Source organism: Macrobrachium nipponense, chromosome 23, assembly GCF_015104395.2.
Source record: "Macrobrachium nipponense isolate FS-2020 chromosome 23, ASM1510439v2, whole genome shotgun sequence".
Classification (NCBI taxonomy): domain Eukaryota; kingdom Metazoa; phylum Arthropoda; class Malacostraca; order Decapoda; family Palaemonidae; genus Macrobrachium; species Macrobrachium nipponense.
The window spans coordinates 48,513,360-48,536,200 of NC_061090.1; the positions used below are offsets into that span (position 1 = coordinate 48,513,360).

Here is a 22,841-nt window from a genome sequence, read left to right on the forward strand (position 1 = left end):
CCCTGATTGAGGCAAAGGGGCCCACAACATCAATGTGGATGTGTCCGAACCACTGCCTGATTCTGTGTGCCGGCCGACCAACACCCAGGTACCCGTCCTTGTGACTTGTCTCTCACCAAAACGCAAATTAAGTGCTGTATATGGTGTTGGGTTCGTCAGAGTCAAGACTAGTCGCTGTGTGGGATCACCAGTTGTGAGGACTAGACAGAGAGACAGGCATCTGAGCACTGATGCTTTATCACAGATGAGCGGGGTTGACATAGACAGGTGCAGATGGATATGTAGTACCTGAGTCGGGTCTACAGAGATCCGAGCACGCAGATAGAGAATTTGTTTCTTTACAAACACTTATACATAAATAACTACAGACGCAGTCTGCACACATACATGATAATTATATCAGCGGAAAAGCCAGAGAATGCTGCGTAAAATTGTATAAAATGGAACTTAGCAAGTCGTTGTAGTGAAATAAAAATAGTGAAAGACGTTGTCCTTACTATCAGTAAAGTATTATGTCACTTACAGAATCCATTTACTCAATCCCTGTCTAGTCACGGTTCAGGATTCACGGCTTCACCTATTTGCAGATTTTTTGGTGTAACTTATACCCTGAATTATTTGTGAAAAATTCAGTAATTCACAGACTCTTTTTGTTGCAAAATGTTTGCTAAATTACTGTTTTGATGACTAAATACATGTTCTATGATAAAATTATTTATTAATTTTCAAATACATAATATTAATGTAAATACAGCAGAATAACTGTAAAATGTATTTTTTTAAATGCATATTAAATAGTAAGGTGCTGTACAGTAGTCCTTAACCTCAAAGTTTTTCCCCATGTACTGTAAAAAGAAAACAAGACTGCTTCAATATTGTATGAGAGAAAATGGATTTACATGAATGTAGGGGTAACGTGAATAGTTTTCACTTTCAGTTCTAAGCCATATATTTTTAAGGGTAATTTGTAAGATGACTTTGAAATGATATTAAAGTGCTTTAAATGATAGTTGAAGGTATATTCTGTGCAGGATGATAGTTTAAGCATTGTGCATTTGGTGTTTGAACTGTTAAAATAAGCACTTATAAAGGGATTTTGGCGAAGGAAAAATCTATTTCTGGGCAAGGGCCTGTGTCGCCCAGTGAAATGTCCCTTTAGCACACATTTCTAAGGTAAAATATTGCTATAATACCAGAGAAAAAAGCTAATATGGAAATGCCAGAATATACTGGCTCGCTCACCTTATTTTAAGGTGTCGGTATGGTTTCTGGGGTGAGTGAAACCACTACCAGAGGTCCTTTGCCATTTAGATTCATCCTTCTTCAAAATCCCTCAACTATAGAGGAGCTGACCTAAGGCCCACTCCTCACTACCTTTACGGCTAGCGCCTCTGACGTCATTCCTGCAGATAGCACCCAAGCTTGGGCCAAAAAAAAGGGGGGGGACAGGAAAGGGTGGGTGGGATTTCACTGGGCAACACAGGCCCTTGCCCAGAAATAGATTTTTCCTTCGTCAAAATCCCTTTTCTGGGCTCAGCCTGTGTCGCTACCTGAAATAATACCAGAGAAATGGCCACACAAGCTTGGAAATAAGGAAGCACACAAGTAATACATAGGGTAATCAAAAACAATTACTAAGGTTAATTGCTATAATCTAAGAACAAAGTTACAGAGCGAGTAACAACAGGGCAATTGGAACCTTAATAGTAAAGTAAATACAAAACAATTCATGCTTAATACTAAACAGCAAGGTTAACTTAAACTGTGACTAATCCTAGGAACAAAACAAGAGGAAACATCACAATATATACAACATGTGGCATCCAAGGTATAATATGGCTACATGGTGGCTGAGCCACGGCGAGAATGTTAGCGAGGCAGGTAGGAAGGAGAGATCTAGGTTAAACTACTTACTACTACTCAAGCAGTGTCAGGAGAAACTTTGTTTCCCGCTGCCACTGCTGGAAATTTAAGGGCTTCTAAGGACTTAAGATAATGGCGTTTAAATACTGTCGGAGATTTCCAGCCTGTGTACTTCTTCAGATCATCAAAATTCATAGGTTGAAAATAATTAATAGAGGTAGCTACTGCCCTAACATCATGTACCCGTGGGAAGGATTGCGGGTTGGCTTGCTTAATAAAGTATAAGATTTGCTGCCTAATTCCTTTTAAGGAAATGGTGCCTCCCTTTTCCCTAACAAATAGAGGGCCTGAAGATCTTAGGGCAGTTCTATTTAGGTATGCTCTCAGAGTAGCAACTGGACATAGGACGGGTCTTGTGGAAGTGGGAGAATTTTCAATGGGGCCCACCTATCCAGTGGGTCCTCATTCTTAGCTAGAAATTGACGATCTGGGGAAAGTAACACTTCTCCTGAAGGGAGGAACTCTATATGACCTGAATCTCTAGATAGAGCTGACAGTTCGGATACCCTGGCTCCTGAGGCCAGACTTAACAGAAATAATGGTTTCCTCAGGAGAGGTAAAAAGTCACATGAGTCATTATTAGTGTCTGAGGCCAATTTAAGGACATCATTCAAGAACCAAGACACAGACTTGGGCCTCTCAGATGGTCTGAGTCTAGCCCAGGCCTTAGGGATAGATGAAAAATAAGAGTCTGTCAGATCTATTTTGAATCCAAACTGGAAGATTTTCATGGTTTTTGTATCAGAGTTCCTCAGGAATACAGCTAGATTTTTAACTGCTGAGTCATATTGACGCATGGTCGATTCCCGTTTATCAGATTCTAAGAATAAGATGTTCTTAGGGTCGATATTGGCATCTCTTTGTGCCGCAAACTTCATGAAGTCCATAAAGTTAGGGCTTTCTGAATTCCTGAGGAAGCGAACACAGTCCTTGTTTGTACTAGTTGTGACAGTTTGGGATTGGGGATCTGTTGAGGACGGAGTCCCAATTCCAGTAGAAGTGGGAACCAATTGCTCTTGGGCCAATTGGGGGCTATTAGAGCAATGTGGCCTTTGAATGTCCTGAGCTTGTTCAGAACCTTCAAGAGAAGATTCACTGGAGGAAAGAAGTAAATCTTCTTCCACTGATTCCAGTCTATAGCCATGGCGTCCGTGGCATATGCCAGATGGTCCAGGTTGGGGGCCACGTAACAAGGGAGTTTGTGATTCGACTCGGTGGCGAAGAGATCTACCTGAAGCCCTGGGACTAGTTGGCAGACCCAACTGAATGACTGCTTGTCTAGGGACCATTCTGGCTCCAGTGGGACTGAACGTGATAGCGCGTCCGCTGCTACGTTCCTTACGCCTGCCAGATGAGTGGCGGACAGGTGCCATTTGTTCTTGGCTGCTAGTGAAAATATGACTATCATGACATGGTTCACATGGCTCGACTTGGAGCCTCCCCTGTTGATGCAGTGTACTACTACTGCTCTGTCCAGCACCAGTTTGATATGAGATTTCTTGGCTGGATGAAGCTTTTTCAGGGTGAGGAACACTGCCATAGCTTCCAGTACATTGATATGAAGCTGGCGGAATGGTAGGGACCAGGTTCTCTGTACCTTTTTGTACTGTGAGTATCCTCCCCAGCCGCTTAGTGATGCATCTGTGTGGATCACTAGGGCCGGCGGAGGGAACTGGAGCGGAATTGTCTTTGACAAATTCTTGATCTCTGTCCACGGGCGGAGTCTCTTTCGTAAGATCACCGGGATAGGGGCTAGTTTGTCCGGAGATCTGTTGTTTGCTCTTGAGCGCCAAACGCAGTTTATGTCCTTCTGTTTGGCTTTTAGAAGAACATCCATTACTGAAGCAAACTGGAGAGAGCCTAAGATCCTTTCTTGGTTCCTCCGGGACGTCTGCTTGTACTTGTGAAATTGCCTGGTTGCTTTGCCTATTTCTCTCTTCAATGGCAGAATTGATAGAGTGTGAGAGTTCAAGTCCCATTGAATGCCTAACCACTGATAGTGGGACTCCGGTGTTAGCCGGGACTTGGTTTTGTTTATCTGGAAGCCCAGATGTTCCAGAAACTGGATTACTTTGACCGTTGCTTTGCGGCATGCTTCGATGCTTGTGGCCCATACAAGCCAATTGTCCAGATAAGCTACTAGCATTATTCCTTGCGATCTCAGCTCTTGAACGACTGTCTCCGCCAGTTTTGTAAATATCCTGGGGGCTACTTTGAGCCCGAATGGCATTACTTTGGAAGAGAATGCCTGGTTTCCTAGTCTGAAGCCTAAAAACGGGCGGAAGCGTCTTGCGACTGGAACATGATTGTATGTATCTGTAAGATCTATAGAGGTGGTGACGGCCCCACGGGGAAGTAAGGTCCGCACCTGTGAAACGGTCAGCATTCGGAACTTGTTGCAATGAATGAATAAGTTCAGACGGGACAAGTCTGCAATTATTCTTCGTTTATTTGAGACTTTCTTTGGCATGCTGAACAAGCGACCTTGAAATTTTAAATGCTTGACTCTTGATACTACTCCTTTTTGAAGGAGTTCTTGAGTGTATTCTATCAATTCCGCTGTTGGTTGTTGATGAAAGGTTTTGGATGGAGGGGGACCTTTGAGCCAACTCCACCCTAGACCTTTAGACACAATGCTTTGGGCCCACTTGCTGAACCTCCAACGGTGACGAAAGAGGAACAGTCTTCCTCCCACCTGAGGATTCTCACTGGTTTGATGAGGGGCGTGCATTACGTCCTCCTCTGGAACCCTTACCTCGGTTGGAGGCTCTTCCGCCGCCCCGTTGGCGGAAGGCGCCTCTAGCCCTGCTACCCCTGCCAAACCTGTTGAAAGGCTGAAAGGACTGGCTTTTGAAAACTGGGTTGTAAGCAGGGGAGACAGTGTAGGAGGTCGAAGCCTGTGCCTGTTGCGGCGATTGTGTCAGCAGCACAAACTGCTGTTGTGGCTGCGACTTGGAAGTGGAAGGTTGCAGTACCTGTGATACCTGGAACCGCCTGTACTAGGCCTGCTGTTGAGGAGCCTGGAAAGGCTGGAATTTCCTAGGCCTCTTCTTTGATTTTGGGTTTGATCCAGCTGACTCAGATTTGCATTTACTGACCAAAACCCAGCGAACCCTTAGGCTCTGGTTAAATCTAACTGCCTCGCAGTGAACTTCATTCACTACAGAGGCTGGGAAGAGGTCAGCGCCCCAAATGGATGAGGCTAAGAGCTTGTTAGGCTCATGGCGGATAGTGGCCTCCACCAGTCATGTTTCCTACTTTCGCCTAGCTATGACGAAATCATACAGGTCACATTGCATCGAGTACAAAAGTGACTTTGCAATGATCTTGAATAGCGGTTCTTCTCTGTAGATTAGAGCCGATACTTCCGTCATTACTAGGGAATTGAGGGACCTGCATAGCCTCATCCTGGCGTTGTACTCAGCCTGGATGAGGTTGTCTGACAGCGTGGGCAATCTCTCGCTGAACTGAGTGATGGCACAGTCCGGTTTCAGTTTACCCACTGAAAAGGTGGCCGGAAGATCTACCCAGTGATTGTCCGTTCCGGGAAGCAGGAGGGAGGTTGGTTCTGTCTCCCAGAGCTGTGGCATAGGTTCGTCCTTCATTGCGGCCTGCAGGGTCAATTCCGTTACCTTCAATGTGGTCTCCTTGTCCACAGTGAAGATCAGGAAGGGGCTTTTGAAAGCAGTAACCTTGGTGTTGATACATTGCCACTCCTCTAAGTTATGTAGCCATTCCCGTTGTGCGTGATCCCGGGAGAGAATTACAGTTTCTTTCGGGACCTTGTCTTCCCTTCTCATAGCCGCTTCTGTAAGGCGGACATAGCCAATGAAAGGGGGCTGTAATCCTTGCGGATGAAACTCAAAGTCCTCAATCCTTCGAGTTCCGCAGCCCTCAATCGTTAGCATGCCGTCTACGTAGGGAGCGTAGGAAGCAACCCTCCAAGGGTTGTTTGCCATAAAGGTAGGAAGGGTAGACGAATCCGGCATGAGTAAGCTTTGAGCTGCCAGGCCGGACTGTGGAAGTCCTGTCGCTGTGTTCTCGTGGAGCCCTGCGATGAGGTTCTCCTGGGTAACCAGCCTATCCGAGATAGCTCGGATAGACTGCCCTGACCTCTCTAGAGAAGATGAAAGCTGCACAAACATCTCATGGAACTTGGTTTGTACCAAGTTCCCGACCAAACTACCCATCTGCTGCATAATATTGGCGGAAATATTAGCAGAGAAAGTGTCTGGGTCGAAAGGGGAAGGTTCTACCTTCTCCTTAGGAGTCCTGAGTCTGGCTCCCTTGGAGGTTGAAGGCTCAGGGTCAGAGGGTACGGGCTGAGCCCTGTCCTTAGAAGACTTTGACTTCGACCCTTTAGAGTAAGATGACAGTTTAGCCTTGTCCGCTCCGGGATGGTGAGCCAAAGACTTACGGGCAAGGCTAGAATCTGACTTCTTCAACAGAGACTTCTGAAGCGATTTAAAGTCACGCTTACCTTTGACTTTAGGGATCGCCAGGGAGGACTTCGGTCTGACCAACTGAATCCCCCCCGGTGAATCCCTGGAAAGAAGTAGAAGTAGTAGTAGAAGAAGCTCTAGATGGGCTCAAGGAAAGCCCTTGAGCCCCTACAGTACCTGCCTCACTTACATCCTTACCTGCGCCCTCCACCGTCATGGGCTCGAGGTCCAGGTCCAGGGCAGCTACTTCTTTGGCGACCTGCGCTGTTGCCTCCTCTGAAGGCTGAGCCACTTCTTCCTGGATGGAACCAATCAGGGGAGCCACCACCTCCGGGCCTACGTAGGAGGTACCGGGGAAGATGAGGGTGGCCATCTCCTTAGATAGTATGTAGGGTATGTAACACGGCGGGGTTTGAGAACTCCATCGTCAAGACTTAAAACTAGAATAAGTTGGTGGAGATCCCCGGAGGGGTAGCGGGGTCTCCGCCAAGCTTAAACTAAAGATAATGGATGTTAAATGTGAATGTAAAACATGCATGCAAAAGCATATCCTTGTAAGGAGGGTGGGGCCTCCTTAGTGTCACTGAACCATAGTGGACCTGGCTGCGCCGGGGTCCTGATCCGCCGGAGCGGGAGGGGTGGTGACTAGTGGTAGGAGAACGCAGCCCGAGAGCCGAGGAGAGCCAAGCGCAGCCGAGCCTGGTGGCCACCCGAGGCTCGGCCAAGCAGGGGTCCCCCCTGTACTCTACTGGGGAGAGTGGCATGGAGCCAACCCGCTCATCGAGCATCCTCCAGCTACCTTCCGTGTCACCCCGCGCGGGAGGGAGGGAAGGGAGGGTGCTCGGATCAGCTGCCTGAGACAGCGCGAGCGAGCGTATCTCCCCCCAAGGAGGGGGAAGAGGGCTGGGAGGACTGACGCGGGGTGGCTCATACTCGGTTGCCTGGAACCTCTCTCGATCGTGTGGATAACCATGCGGTGAGAAAGGCCACGCGATCAGAGGAGGCCTAGGCCAGCCAAAGCCCTAATAAAACACGGGGGGAAAGGAAGAAAATTTGATGGTAGAGAGAAAGACATGTCCTGGAGAAGCTGGGTCGAGCCAACCAAGAAGGAAGGACGAGCCTGGCGACTCCGAGCAGCTAGCCTATGCCATGACGAAAATACGCGGGGCGGGTGGCCAGGGTGGCTCGAGGACAAGAGAGAAGGACCATAGTCCTTCGAAAGGGAGCCTAACTAAGAGTAACCTGACAACTGAAATAAACATGCATGCATGAAATCTAAGCTGAAAGGAAACGATGTAGGCTACAAGCCTAGCATGAGCTCGGATAACATCCCCAGTGTAGATATAACATAACGTGAATAAAACGTCAATAAATGCATCATCGTAAATATAGGAATGTACTGCTAAGCAAGAATCGAGCCCAAACGGTATAGGGGACCGAATGAGGCACGAAACAATGTAACACGCGGGAGCGAGCCGCACATGGCGGCGCAGGGATGATGCCGCATGGGACGCCGTCCATGAAAACCTAAATAAAACGGTTAAACGTGCCCAGGGCAGCCCCTAAATGGTGTTAAACATTAATAGCAGTACTTAACTTGGATGCAGAAGAAGCTTGACGTTCCATGTTGAAAACAGGAGAATTCCAGAACGAACACAACACAGAGCAGAAAAAACACGTGCGGTGTGGATCGTGCTATCGAAAGGAATGACGTCAGAGACGGTAGCGAGGAGTGGGCCTTAGGTCGGCTCCTCTATAGTTGAGGGATTTTGAAGAAGGATGAATCTAAATGGCAAAGGACCTCTGGTAGCGGTTTCACTCGCCCCAGAAACCATACGGACACCTTAAAATAAGGTTAGCAAGTCAGAATATTCTGGCATTTCCATATTAGCTTTTTTCTCTGGTATTATAGCAATATTTTACCTTAGAAATGTGTGCTAAAGGGACATTTCGCGTAGCAACACAGGCTGAGCCCAGAAAATGTTTTTAGAGGGGTCTTTGGTGTTTGACCTATTTAAATAGCCAGTTATAAGCAGTGTTAGAGGGGGATGTCAAGTATTCACAGATTTTAGCTATTCACAGATGGTTGTGGTCCCTATCCCCTGTGAATATGGGGGTTTGACTGTACTATACTGAATATTGATCTATTATCATCATATGTATAAAAAAGCAATTGTCCTGACATTTGTAACTGTTATACCAATATAACACCTCTCTCTCTCTCTCTCTCTCTCTCTCTCTCTCTCTCTCTCTCTCTCTCTCTCTTCTCTCTCTCTCTCTCTCTCTCTTCTCTCATGACATCAGAGTACCAGCTTACCTTGATGCAGTGTTTGGCTTGTAGCTTGACATGCTATTGGCTGGAAGGATTGGAAGTAACTAATCACACAGTAGGGTACCAACTTTCCTAGTTGTTGATTCGCTTGTTGCTCGGATGCTTTGTGTACGTACTGTCACTAGTGTACTAAATATTTTGAATGTGCATATTTATTTTTGCTCTCTCTCTCTCTCTCTCTCTCTCTCTCTCTCTCTCTCTCTCTCTCTCTCTCTCTCTCTCTCTCTCTAAATGAAATATGAAAGATGGCGCTGAAATGCTGATTTCCGGTTATTGGGGCTGATAATAGAGTATTGGTGCCGATACATACCTAACAGAGGTGAAATTAACTGGTTATCAGAAATAAGCGTCGAAAATCGCTGATTTTCAGTTATCGGTGATTTTTGCTTGCCATAAAGCCGTCGGAATGAACCCCCACAAGAACTGGGGACTGCCTGTATCATGGATTTTAGCTATTCATAGGTGGTTGTGATCCCTAGTCCCTGCAAATATGGGGTGTTTACTGTAATACATTTAGTGGTCCCCCGTATTCGTGGGGGATGCATACCAGACCCCCCACATGAATAGTTAGAACCCGCGAATAGTTGGAACCCCTATAAAAACACTGAAAAAAGCCTATTTTGTTAGTTAAAACTCAAGAAAAACCCACTAAAAATTTTTATACAGTAGTGCCTCAGGTTACAAAATTAATCCGTTCCGAAGCGGCCTTTGTAACCTGATTTTTTCATATCTAGAACTACGTTTTACATGTAAATTGCCTAATTCGTTCCAAGCCCTACAAAAACACCACAGTAAATTTTATAATACTGAAGCTAAATTGACCAGTAAACAATGAAATACAACAATTTGGACTATTCAATACTTAACCTAACCATACTGTGTGTACATGTACGTACGTATGTAGTAAAATGTGGAACCTTACCTTTCGAGTGAGGTGATGTCCGAAAGTGGCGACAGAGGAGGAGGACAAACGGCAGAAAACATAAATACTTAACTTTACAAAACACTTTAAAAAATGGCAGAAAACATTAACACTGAACTTTACGAAACACATTTACAAATGGCAGAAAACACTGACACTTCTTGATTATCTCCATCTTCGTCTCCATAGAAAACATCCTCTTCTTTCCGTGAACTTCAGCAACATTCTTGGGACCCATGGCTAATAACGTAAGTCATTAAGGTCACACACAACATGATAAAGTAACTTACAGTACAACAAAAGCGAAATCACTAACACGAATTTACATTAACAAGCGAAATATATGTGAATGAACGAATTCCAGGTGTTTACAATAATGCTGCCGCAAAATATGGTCAAGGAACGCCTTTACATAGAGGCATGATGGGACAGATGCTGACCAATAGGAGAGCAGGATCTTACGGCAGTGACTAGCATCAGGAACCAATGGGAGAGCGGGAGGATAGTGGTGAGTCTACTGAGTTAGCAGGGTGCCAGTTTTGAAATTGTTCTCGGCGGCCCGGGCGAATCTTGGACTTTACCCTTTCGCAACCTGTATTATTTTCGTACACAGAAGCAAAAAAATCTTCGTCTTTGCTTTCGTAACCTGAATTTTTCGTACATAGGGACTTTCATATGTAGAGGTTCCACTGTACTTGGTTTTTTTAATAGTTTTATCACAAAAAGTGCATTTTATGATGAAATTGATAAAAAAACAGGAATTTGGGGATATATATCATAGAAAAATATTGCGAATATGCGAATTTTCTGCGAATAATGCAGGGAAACGTTCCCGAGAGAAATCCGCGAATGTGTGAGTCTGCGAATCTGGAGAACGCAAATATATGTAAATTCAGAGATATTTTGCCTTAGCATTGGTTATCCTTTAAAAAATAAGATCAAATGATTGTGATTTACAAGTGCTTTGAGGTGTAATTCTATTACTTGATTAGTCAACTTTATTTATTTGATATAGTGTTCTGTCCTTATATTTTTTCACATTACACTGGACCCCCCATATTCACGTTCTTTGGATTCACAGACTCATGCATTCGCGGATTTCTCTCTAGAACATTCGGCCCCCCCCCTTATTCACGGAAAATTTGCCTATTTACAGTATTTTTCTATGAGAAATAGCCATAATTCCATCAGAAAATGCACTTTTTGTAATAAAACTATTTAAAAAACCAGGTATGAACATTTTTAGTGGTTTTTTCTTGGGTTTTAACTAACAAAATAAGCCTTTCTGGGTCTCAGCTCGTGTCGGCCTATGAAAGGATCCTTAATATCATTCTTTCTAGGTAAATTATCTAAATTACCAGAGAAAAACAAATTAAGAAAATGTCGTAAAACTGACTCGCTCACTCTTAAAAAGAAGTGTCGGTATGGTAATAGGGGCGAGTGGGAATCACTACCACGAGACATTCACCAATTAGAACTTCCAATCAGAATCCCCTTAAGAGAGAGCTGATACCAACGGGCGATGCAGCCGCTACTACTACTACTAGAGGACGCCCACGGACAGCAGCGCCCCTAGCGGACATCCTTAATTTTTAGCGCTAGCGTCAGACCGCATTTTTTCTGTGCTGTGCTAATCCGGGATTTATCTTGTTCACCAACATGGAACGCTCTGCTATTGCAACGGCTAAGTTAAGTACTCATAAGTAATGTTTTCCACATTTTTATCTTCCGGGTACCAGTATTTTCCTCTTATAGGTCATATACGGTTTCCCGGTTTGTCGTTGGTTTCTCGTGGTGGCGCCATGCTGCCTCGTTAAGAATTCCCGGTCCTCCATACTGGGACTTCTTATACTTATGGTGCTTACTATGTTACGTCATTGCTTTTTACATCGAGTTTTTAGCTAGTTTAGCCCTCCTACCATCTCTCTTAGTTTGGTATTTAGGGCTATTATTACTATTCCGGCCCAGCATCCCGGCTCTTGCTCTTCATCGGCTATCGCTGGCTCCGAGTAGGCTTCTGTTTCTTGGAACAGTCTGCCTCCTCCTGGCTTCTTTCTCTTTTACTAAAAGTGTCTTTTCCATCTTTTCGATGTATATTTATATTATATTTGGGTGTTAGGCTAGCCTAGGTGCTTGTTCCTTGTATTGTACAGCCTGGTTCACGTGGCCCTCTCACGGTTGTGTTGCTCGCGGCCTAGGCCACTTGCGGTCACGTGTTCCATCGCACCTTACCCTGCCCCTGCCCTCCCTTTCTGGTATAGGGAGGGGCTGGGGGACCCCTTGGTTGTCATGACAACCTCAGTCGCCTTCTCTCTCTCACTCTCTGAGGTGGCCAGGGGTTCCTCCCAGCGGGGGGTATAGGGCGACCACTCATGAGGTACCCGGGTCTCCGAGCGGGTAGTATTCGGTGAGGCGGGGCGGGGAGGAGTAGGCCATCCCCCCCCCCTCTCTCTCCCGCCGTGTTACGCCGAGACCTTACCCCCCGCCCCCCCCTCCCCAGTTGCTCAGCCACCTTCCCTCGCTATAACGAAAGGAGCCTTCCGTCGCAGCCGGGGCACCTTTGGTTATAGATTACTGGCTCCGCCAGCGGGCGGGGTGGGGACTACTAGTGGTCGGAAAATTGCTTGCCTACTATATCCTTACATCTCTCCCCCGCTACCGGAAGGGAGCTTGCTTCTTACCCGTGCACTCTTCTAGTAGAACGGGGAGAAAGGTTTGTTATTATTGTTATTTTAAGGATATACCCTAATTTTACAATGAATTGTTTAATTTTATTTTTATTTATCTACCATCCCCGCCATTTCCGTCGTGGTTTCCATTTACCACCACTCCTAGTTGGTTTCCTTTTGTGTCCCCGCCATCAGCGGAGCTATAGCCTAGGGCACCCAACAACCTGGTTACCACACGTACTATGGGGGGGCTCTGGTTTAATCTAACTTTATCGCTCCGGCACCAGCGGAGCATCTGTAGACTGTAAGTGTTTTTCTGATACTCATGTATCTTTCCACTTACAGGCTACCAACTGTCAGGTCCCAGCGTGCAACACGACGTTGTACGACCCCTGCGGCCACGATGAGTGCAGGTCTCACGCCCCCTGTGCCACGTCATACAACGAGATGATCGTCTGGCACCCAGAAGCCTGCGCCATCTGCTACGACCTAGTTGGTCAGCTGGGAGATGGGGTAAGTCCATTATAGGCTTCCTTATCATTTTACTAACAACTCTTAGTCATAAGTTTGTTAACCCCGTTCCGCCACTAGAAGCTCATCTCGCCCTTTCTTTCAGGCTACCGGTGTGAGGGAAGTCGCCCTCGCCCCCTGCCACCCTGAAAGCGTGGGTGGGCGGCTTCGGGAAGAACGCCAGCCAAAGGCCAGCCATACATTCTGGATAAGAAGCTGCCGTCCAGATCTTCCCTGCGGGCAAGTCAACTGGATATGTTGACCCCTTGTCCGCAGCCCCTCTGATAGCCTCCATCCAGCAAGATCTCCAGCAAACCTTTGGGGTCGTAGCTTCCCAGGAGTCGGTCCCGGACGTCGCTGCCCTGGACCTAAACATCGAGCCCATGGCGGTAGGGGTAGAGGATTTGTTGGTTGAGGTAGGTGTGTCGGGCGCCCAAGGTCTTTCCTTGGGTGCTCCTGGATCTTCTCCTGTCCCTTCTTCGAGCGCTTCTTTCCAAGGCTTTGTGGGATCTGAGATCCCTACCCGCGTCTCCCATCCGCTCTCTCTGTACCCCCAAAGGTGAAGGGACAGAGAGAACCGAAGACTCTGGCTAAGACAACTTCTAGGAAGTCGTCTTCGTCTTCTTCGGCTAGGAAGTCGTCGACTTCCTACGCCGACGCGGTGAAAAGCTAAGCCGAGTTCTTCTCACTCGAAGAGGCTCTAGAAGCAAGGCTTCTAAGGAGAAGGCCCGCGCTCCCGCCGCCGAGCCAGTGCCTTCTCCCGCCTCCACCGCTTCCACTCCGGCAACGCCGGTAGGAGGAGCAGGGCCTAGCACCTTTGATCCCTCTGCTTTCTCAGCAGTGGTGATGCAACAGGTGGGCGAGCTGGTTGGCTCGCAAGTCTCCGCCCTGGGGACGAGATTCGAGCAGATGTTCGCACAATTGTCGAGCACTCTGTCTCAATCAGGCCAGTCTATACAGGATCTCTCTAACAGGGTTAGAGAGAATGAGGACCGGGTAGCCGGTCTATCTCAGGTTCCTCTTCCAGTCTCCCCAGTGCCAAGCACTGGCGTTCTCCAACTCCCGCCATACGACTCTCTGCCAGCTTTCTCCATGGAGAACCCATGGAGAGTAGCTGCCTACGCTCCTTTTAAGGATGGGATGATCTCTACCCTCCCGGAGTGTGGAACTCGGAGGATTGAGGACTTCGAGTTTTACCCTCCGGGTCTGACGCAGCCTTTCATCGGTTATGCTAGGCTGACTGTAACGGCTCTGACTAGGGAAGACAAGATCTCTAGAGAGTCTGTCTTGTACAGTAGGGATCATGCCCAGCGGGAATGGGTTCACTGCCTTGAGGACTGGGAGTGCTCGAACACTAAACTCCAGGCCTATAAGAGTCCCTTTACTATTTTCGCGACGGAAGAGGAGGCTTCTCTTCCGTTCGCCACGAAAATAGTAGAGAAGACCCTTCAGGCAGTCCTCAAGGATGAGCCCATCCCACAGTTGAGGGAGGCGGAGTCTACTTCTCCGCTCTTCCCGGCTTTCGGAGAATTGTGGGAGAACTTGCCAGCTACGTTCACGCTTGGTAAGCTCAAACCGGACTGCGCCATGGACCAGTTCGGCGAGAAGCTGCCAAGGCTGCCGGATTCCCTAATTCAGGCAGAGTTTGACGCGCGAACCAGGTTTGGCAGGTCCCTCAATTCCCTTATAATAACGGAAATGGCTGCTCTCTCTTATGCCACAGAACCGCTGTTCAAGATTTTGGCAAAATCTCAGTTTCAGACGGTCCTAACAGATGCTTTCGACTTCTTCCAAGCTAGGAGGAATTGCCGAAAGCACGTTCTGCAGGAGTGTACTATTAGGCACGAGCCGAATAGACTCTTGGCTTCTAGCATGTGGGGAGCGGATCTCTTCCCAGAGTCCGCTGTTAACGAAGTGCACCACGAGGCTGCTAGGCTCAACCAGAGCCTTAGAGCTAGGTGGGGTATTTCTTCAAAAGAGGAAACAAGAATCCGTCCCCACTGCTGGTAAGAAACCAAAGAAGGCTGGTAAGGGGTTCAAGCCGTATCAGAAACACCAGCAACAGCAGCAATTTGTGCAGGCCGTCCCAGTTACCCAACAAGGACAACCTGCTAGTTCGAAACAGAACCAGCCCATCCTCCTGTTGTCTCCTCAACCACAGCCGTCGACCTCCTACGCAATCTCGCCGGCCTTCAACCCTTCATATGAGGCTCAAGGCTACAAACAACCGAGAGGTAGGGCGAGAGGTTACTTTCGCCAGCGTGGGCAGGAAGGGCGACAAGGAGCAGGCAGTTCAGAGGAGGGCGTGGTGGGCAACCCCGCCCATCAACAATGAGGTCTCCCCAGGTAGGAGGGAGGCTGTTCCTCTTCCGCCGCCACAGGTGGGGGTTCAGCAATTGGGCACAGAGCATAGTGTCCAAAGGTTTGGGTTGGAGTTGGATCAAAGATCCGCCTCCAATCAAATCATTCCACCAGATACCATCAGAGGAATTGACAGATTACGCGGAAGAACTCCTTCAGAAAGGAGCTATTGCGAGAGTCAAGCATCTAAAATTTCAAGGTCGCTTATTCAGCGTGCCAAAGAAAGGCTCAACAAAAAGAAGGGTAATCTTAGACTTGTCAAAGCTAAACTCTTTCATTCGTTGCGACAAGTTCAAGATGCTACCCTCTCGCAAGTAAGGACCTTACTTCCGCGTGGAGCCGTCACATGCTCCATCGATCTTACAGACACATACTATCATATCCCTATAGCCAGGCACTTCCGCCCATTCCTAGGATTCAGGCTAGGAAATCAGACATTCTCATTCAAAGTGATGCCTTCGGTCTGAATGTAGCCCCCAGGGTATTCACGAAATAGCAGAAGTGGTTGTACAGCAATTGAGAACTCAGGGAATCATGGTAGCAGCATACCTCGACGATTGGTTGATCTGGGCACCAACCGTCGAGGAATGTCTCGAAGCCACCAAAAAGGTAGTTCACTTTCTGGAACATCTGGGGTTCCAGATAAACAAAACGAAATCCAGACTTACCCCGGAGTCTCGTTTTCAGTGGCTGGGAATCCAATGGGATTTGTCTTCCCACAATCTGTCAATTCCAGTGGCCAAACGGAAGGAAATAGCAAAATCTGTCAGGCAATTTCTCAAATGCAAACAAACATCAAGGAGAAACCAGGAGAGATCCTAGGGTCCCTTCAGTTTGCTTCGGTAACAGATATCCTCCTGAAAGCAAGACTGAAAGATTTAAATCGAATTTGGCGATCAAGAGCAAACACCAAATTTCGAGACAAGTTGTTCAGTAATCCCACAGATCCTCCGCAATCAACTCCGTCCTTGGTCAAAAGTAAAGAACTTAGCCAAGAAGGTACCCCTTCAATATCCCCTTCCAGTGTTAACCATTCACACGGACGCCTCCCTGTCCGGGTGGGGGGATACTCTCAGTTCAAACAGACTCAGGGGACTTGGTCAGTTCAATTTCGCCAGCTTCACATAAACGTTCTGGAAGCAATGGCAGTATTTCTTACCTTGAAGAGACTGCTTCCCCCGAAGAAGTCTCATCTAAGGCTAGTAAGGCTAGTTTTGGACAGTGCAGTGGTAGTTCATTGCATCAACAGAGGAGGGTCCAAATTCAAGAACGTGAATCATGTCATGATAGCAATTTTTGCCCTAGCAAACAAACACAAATGGCATCTGTCTGCCACTCACCTGGCAGGGGTAAGAAATGTGATAGCAGACGCCCTGTCCCGGTCAGTTCCTCTGGAATCAGAATGGTCTCTAGACGACGGGTCATTCCAGTGGATAAGCCTGAGAGTCCCATGTCTCCAAGTGGATCTCTTCGCCTCACAAGCGAACCACAAGCTCCCTTGCTATGTGGCCCCCAACCTGGACCCTCTGGCTTATGCCACGGACCGCCCTGTCGTTGGAATGGAATCAGTGGAGAAGAATTTATGTTTTTCCTCCAGTGAATCTTCTCTTGAAAGTCCTAAGCAACTAAGGTCTTTCAAAGGGATAGTACTCTGATTGCACCGGACTGGCCCAAGAGCAACTGGTATCCTCTTCTTCTGGAATTGGGCCTCCGACCTCAACGGATCCCCAATCCCAAGCTATCACAATCAGTACAAATGAGGACTGTGTTCGCTTCCTCATGAATTCTCCAGACCCTAACTTTATGGACTTCATGAAGTTTGCGGCTAATAAAGATGCTAATATTGATCCACAGAATATTCTCTTTCTAGAATCAGATAAGAGAGAGTCAACCATTAGACAATATGACTCAGCTGTTCAAAAAATTAGCATCTTTCTTGAAAGAATCGAACACTACAACCATGACAGTTAATCTAGCTATATCCTTCTTCAGATCCTTGTTTGAAAAAGGTTTTAGCAGCTAGCACTATTACCACTCATAAATCAGCTTTGAAGAAGATCTTTCAAGTAGGTTTTTCAGATAGATCTGACGGAATCTTATTTCACGTCTATCCCTAAAGCCTGTGCTAGACTTAGACCTTCCCAAAGGCCTACTACAGTTTCATGGTTCTTAAATGATGTCCTCAAACTAGCTTCAGATACTGACAACTCGTCTTGTACATTCATAATGCTCCTGAGGAAGACATTATTCTTATTAAGTCTAGCTTCAGGAGCTAGAATTTCAGAACTGTCGGCTCTATCCAGGGATGTGGGTCATGTGGAATTCCTCCCATCAGGAGAAGTTCTACTTGCTCCGGATCGTAGCTTTTTGAAAAAAAATTAGCCAAAATGAGGATCCTCTTGCAAGGTGGGCCCCTTGGAAAGTTATCCCACTTCCCCAGGATCCTTCTCTCTGCCCAGTATCAACTCTTAGAGCCTTTCTATCTCGTACTTCATCAAGATCCTCAGGTGCTCTCTTCATGAGAGAAAAGGTGGTACTTTGTCAGTAAAAGGTATTAGGCAACAAATCCTTTACTTCATTAAACAAGCAAATCCTGATTCATTCCCAAAAGCACATGATATCAGGGGAGTAGCCACCTCAATTAATTACTTTCAGCATATGAACTTTGAGGATCTTAAAAGTATACTGGATGGAAATCCCCGACAGTCTTTAAACATCATTATCTTAAGTCCTTGGAATCTTTAAAATTTTCAGCAGTAGCAGCGGGAAACATTGTTTCCCCTGATACTGTATAGTAGTCGTAGTATAGATCCAGGTCTCCTTTCTACCTACATCATCCAACATGCCTCACCCTATCGCCATGCTACTTGGATATCCTAGCCTTAGCCGCTGAATCATATAGTGGATTGTCCCTTATTTTTTTGCTAGGGACATCCACACTTGTACTGATGGTGTACTTCAGTGTACCTACCCTTATTTTTATGCTAGGGTAGGACACAATGTGTTTGTATATTTTGTAAATATTTTCAAGTAAATTCCTTTTGTTTATATTACACTACATCATTGTAATTTACTGTGATTACTGTTTTTAAGTACTTTAATTACTAACGTTCTGTTAATTTACTTTTTAGTATAAGTTAGTTTAAGTACTTAGTTGTATGCTGTAATTGATTTACTTATATTATATCCATCATTTTACAACTGCCTTTCATTTGTTCCCTTTTTTCCCATCTTGTCTGTTTCTCTGGTACTCTTTCATAGGCCGACACGAGCTGAGCCCAGAAAAGGGATTTTGACGAAGGAAAAATCTATTTCTGGGTGATTGGCTCGTGTCGCCCTATGAAACCCACCCTATATTGTTTTCCCCCCCATGCAGGACAAGATGTTTTTAGATTAAGGATGTCCGCTAGGGGCGCTGCTGTCCGTGGCGTCCTCTAGTAGTAGTAGTAGCGGCTGCATCGCCCGTTGGTATCAGCTCTCTCTTAAGGGGATTCTGATTGGAAGTTCTAATTGGTGAATGTCTCGTGGTAGTGATTCCCACTCGCCCCTATTACCATACCGACACTTCATTTTTTAAGAGTGAGCGAGTCAGTTTACTGACATTTTCTTAATTTTGTTTTTCTCTGGTAATTTTAGATTAATTTTACCTAGAAAGAATGATATTAAGGATCCTTTCATAGGGCGACACGAGCCAATCACCCAGAAATAGATTTTTCCTTCGTCAAAATCCCTTTTTTAAGTATTTTTATATGGGTTCCAACTATACGTACATAGTGGGCCTTGTGCTGCAAATTCTAGCTGACAATGTTTCCTGGCAGTGCTCCTTTGATTCCCAGCTGCAATATTATCTGCATAATACTTGAATCCTTTGAGCCAGCCATGCAAGTTTTTTTTTTTTTGTTTTTTTTGTGGAAGTGGGATTCAATAGTCTCATTAAACTGCTTAATAATAATAATAAGTAACTTCTTGAATGTTATAGTATTAAACACAGTTTGCCTTTAAAAGCAATTCAGGAATTTTGCTGTGAATATGCTGAAATCAACAGCTTGAGATGTGTATTGGAGAACTGAAACCAAGCTGCTTTAGAAATATAAATATATTGATACTGAATTTACTATTGTACAATATACTGTATGTGAAAATAAACACTACATTGTGTGAAATAACAAAAGTAATGTCTCTTGAACTGAAAAAGAAAATAAAGTAAAATTCAAGATCTTATGAATGATTAAAAAGCTGACTTTTGAACATGGTTATTTTGCTTCTTTACAGATTCAGTATTTTACAACGTACATTATTGCTTTAGCTAACAGCTGTCAGGCAATAGTAGATGTTGTAGTCACTGTAAAATCACAGTTTTGGAAGCCAGGTGGATCCCAGCAGAATGATGGAAAGATTGCTACAGAGTTTGATGCACTTCTTACTGTTTATCAGGTAAAGTGAATTTTGTTCAGTTCATAGGTAACATGCTTTGGAGACCCCTGAAATAATTTTATACATTGAATGTTTTTCAAATTTCATGAAGATATGCACCAGCATTACAAGTACTACATTTGCACAGTATAAAGAATATGCTTTATACCATAGTTTTGCGTCTACTGTTATTCTTTCAAGTATTTTTTTATATGTTTATGAATTTTAACCTCCATTATATTCAGTGATTTGCAATTTGTGTTTGTGGTCAGTACATGCAGTTTGCCTTCGATATACTTGATGTATTTTGGAACATATATCAGTTAAGATGAACAATAAAGAATGAAGAACAATTGATATGTGTATTGTGGTAAGGAATGTTCGCATTGACTCTGACATTTTATGTTGTTAAACATATGCTACAGTTAAGTCACGCTTGATGTAGGGGAAAAACTTGATATTCTGCAGAAGTGGGAACATCTCTTTTAGCATTACAATATTAAATATTCTTATGCTTTTCTTATAGTGCCAGTGATGATAGCAGTATGTATCTAGCCCCTTCACTCTTCTACCAATTTTCCAGGAGACTTATGTTGTGTGTTCTATTATACCGTATATCTTCATTTATTCTTGAAACTATAATGTACAGAATATTTTATATTTACTCTACTAATTTGTTCTTTGTTCCGTTACGTAATACAAACCATCGGTCCTTTGACAATAGGAATGTAACTTAGCGGCAGCTGGAACCGGTCGTAAGCTTCGAACAAGGGGGTTCGGTAGTTAACTGCTTGTCCGACAGTCGGCAGTCCGCGCGACTGAGAGGTGAAGAATCACTTTGCTTTCGGCCGCGCTGGGTGATAGACGTGTTGTTCGCCGCTCTGGCCGCTTCTGTTGTATGCTTTGGAATACTCCTTCAATTGTGAAGATATTATTACTTTCTCTTATACTAGTATGCTTGTGTGGAAATAACGTGAGTACTTGGTTATTTTTGTCATATTCTTGTGATTGTCTCATGGAATGGATTCCCGCGAGCCAGAAAGACCCCGCCCCCCATCAGCCGTAGATTGTGCCCTAGTGTGGAGGGCCGTAAGTGTGGGGCCTTTCAATCCCTTTCGAGGTTGATCCTCATGAGTTTTGTGCTCGATGTCAAGGGCATGAGTGCTCTCGCGACGAGCCGTGTGATGTTTGTATTATTTGGTCGGAGGAGCAGTGGGAGCGTTACGAAGGGAGGAAGAAACCGCGTAAGCCGGCCAGGGAGTCATCGGAGGGTTCTCCAGTTACTCCCCTGGTCACGGACACGTCTTCTTCTTTCCTCCCTCCGTCACAGCTCCCGCGTATGGCTCCTTCCCCTTTGGGGGGTGTATCTCGCTCCTTCTCTTCCCTCGATCAGTCGAGTGTAGAGGAGGGGGCAAGGTACCCCGACGTGCAATTGTATTCGGGGTCTTCCGTTCGCTCGGGGTGGGAACTGTCCCCCCCCCCGGGGCGAGGGGAAACCCCCCACTAACCCGACACTTTCTTCCTAAGGTTTGCCTGCCGCGGGGACGATCTCGGCCGGGTCTGGTACTCGCTGGGGCTCCAGGGGACACCGAGTGTTCAGGGGCTGCTGTGTCATATCGCGAGGGGACCAGGCTGATAACCCATGGCCCTGTGACTACGACCACGACTACAGTGTCCGCGCCAAGGTATGCTGCTCCTCCTCACCTTGTGTATACACAGCACATATCTATGGTGACCCCGATAGGTGCTGTGCAGGCACCGCTGCCGGGTGTGCAGAGGATGGTCATGACGCCGCCGCCTGGTTTTGCCGCTCTTGCTCCAGCCCCTGACTTCCAGTGTCCCAAGAGCTCCCTGTTGGATCTGCCGCTAGTACCTAGGATGCCGCTGGTTCCTGCTCCACCTCCTGTTCCTGTGCTTGCCGCTCCCGTACCAGTTCCTTCCAGACAGGTGCAGCCGGGCCCTGTTGCTTCGGCAACTACCCCGGCTCCGTCCTGAATGGAGGACCTGACGGTGGTCCTGAGGAAGCTGACGAAGAAGAAGAGGAAGGTGTCGTCGTCGTCTTCTTCGTTGTTGTCGTCTGCTGCCGCCTCTTCCCCTTCGACTTCCAAGGCCCCACAGCCGAGGAAGAAGAAGGTAGCCTCCTCCCCCCCTAAGAAGTCTCGCTCTGAGACCTTTAAGGGGGCCGGCAAAGTCATGAAAAAATTCATGGAGCTTCATACGGCAATTGAGAATATGTATACGAAATATTTCATCAAAATTCCTCTTACTTTCGTAGTTACAGGGTAATTAGTTAACGTAACTCAATAACCCTAAAACATTGATCCGTACAAGAAAATGCAATATTTCTTCTATTACCGTAAATTTTGATAATTATTGTCAAAGAAATTGGGAGAAATGGTATCTGTAGACATTCCCCGAGTCGAGAAGGGAGACTTCACTTCAGTCAGCTACCAACCAAGTCCAACCATCAGTGCGAGCACAAACTTCAAGTAGTCTACACGTTCGATTTCACCTCTGACAATTGCTTGCTTTTACGTATGTTTATGTATGTTTCGGCAAGAATTTCATCATGCCAATGAGGAAAAGACAAGGAAAATATCTCGCTAACATACAGACAAAGAAAAATCGCTCAAGTATTATTACAGAATATCATAATATACGCGTAGTTAGTGAAGAGAGAGGGGAGGGTTAGTAGTAAGGGTTGCGTAGTAACGCCCCCGTCTTGCCTGACAGCACACGTCACACTGTGCCCAAGGCTACAATCTTTGAGCAAAGAGATCTTCATTTATGATAAATAACAAAGTTTTGGTTTTTTAATACCCAAAATGGAATAAGAAATTCATAATAATCATGATTAATTAAATTGTCTTTGTAAAAAGAGAGTACACCTTCGAGTTTCACCTCTGACATTCTCTTGCATTTACGTTTGTTTATCTTTGTTTTGGCAAGAATTTCATCATGCCAAAGAGGAAAATATAAGGAAAACATCTCGCTAACATACAGAAGAAGAAAATGCTGTAATAAGCCGAGTTAGTGAAGGGGTGAGAGTGAGTTGTGTAGGAAGGAGTGCTCCAGGCTACGATATATGAGCAAAGGGATCATCATTTATGATTAAATTATGATAAATAAAATAGTTTTGGTTTATTAATACACAAAAAAAAAATATACATTCATAATAATCATTATTTATTAACATTGTCTTCATAGAAATACGAAGGAAAACTTTGAACGCCCGTATCTCAAAACTATACTTATTGACCTCTGGTTTT

The 22,841-nt window shown here is 45.7% G+C and overlaps 1 protein-coding gene across 1 annotated transcript in view; it reads left to right on the top strand.

Annotated features, from left to right (window-relative positions):
- The window catches only part of LOC135197799 (exocyst complex component 3-like), a 161,024-nt gene that overhangs the window by 61,089 nt on the left and 77,094 nt on the right, over positions 1-22,841 (top strand). The window contains exons 7-8 of the mRNA XM_064224928.1: positions 19,139-19,214; positions 19,432-19,593. Coding sequence (XP_064080998.1) covers positions 19,139-19,214; positions 19,432-19,593 — 238 coding nt within the window. The remainder of the gene's footprint in view (positions 1-19,138; positions 19,215-19,431; positions 19,594-22,841) is intronic.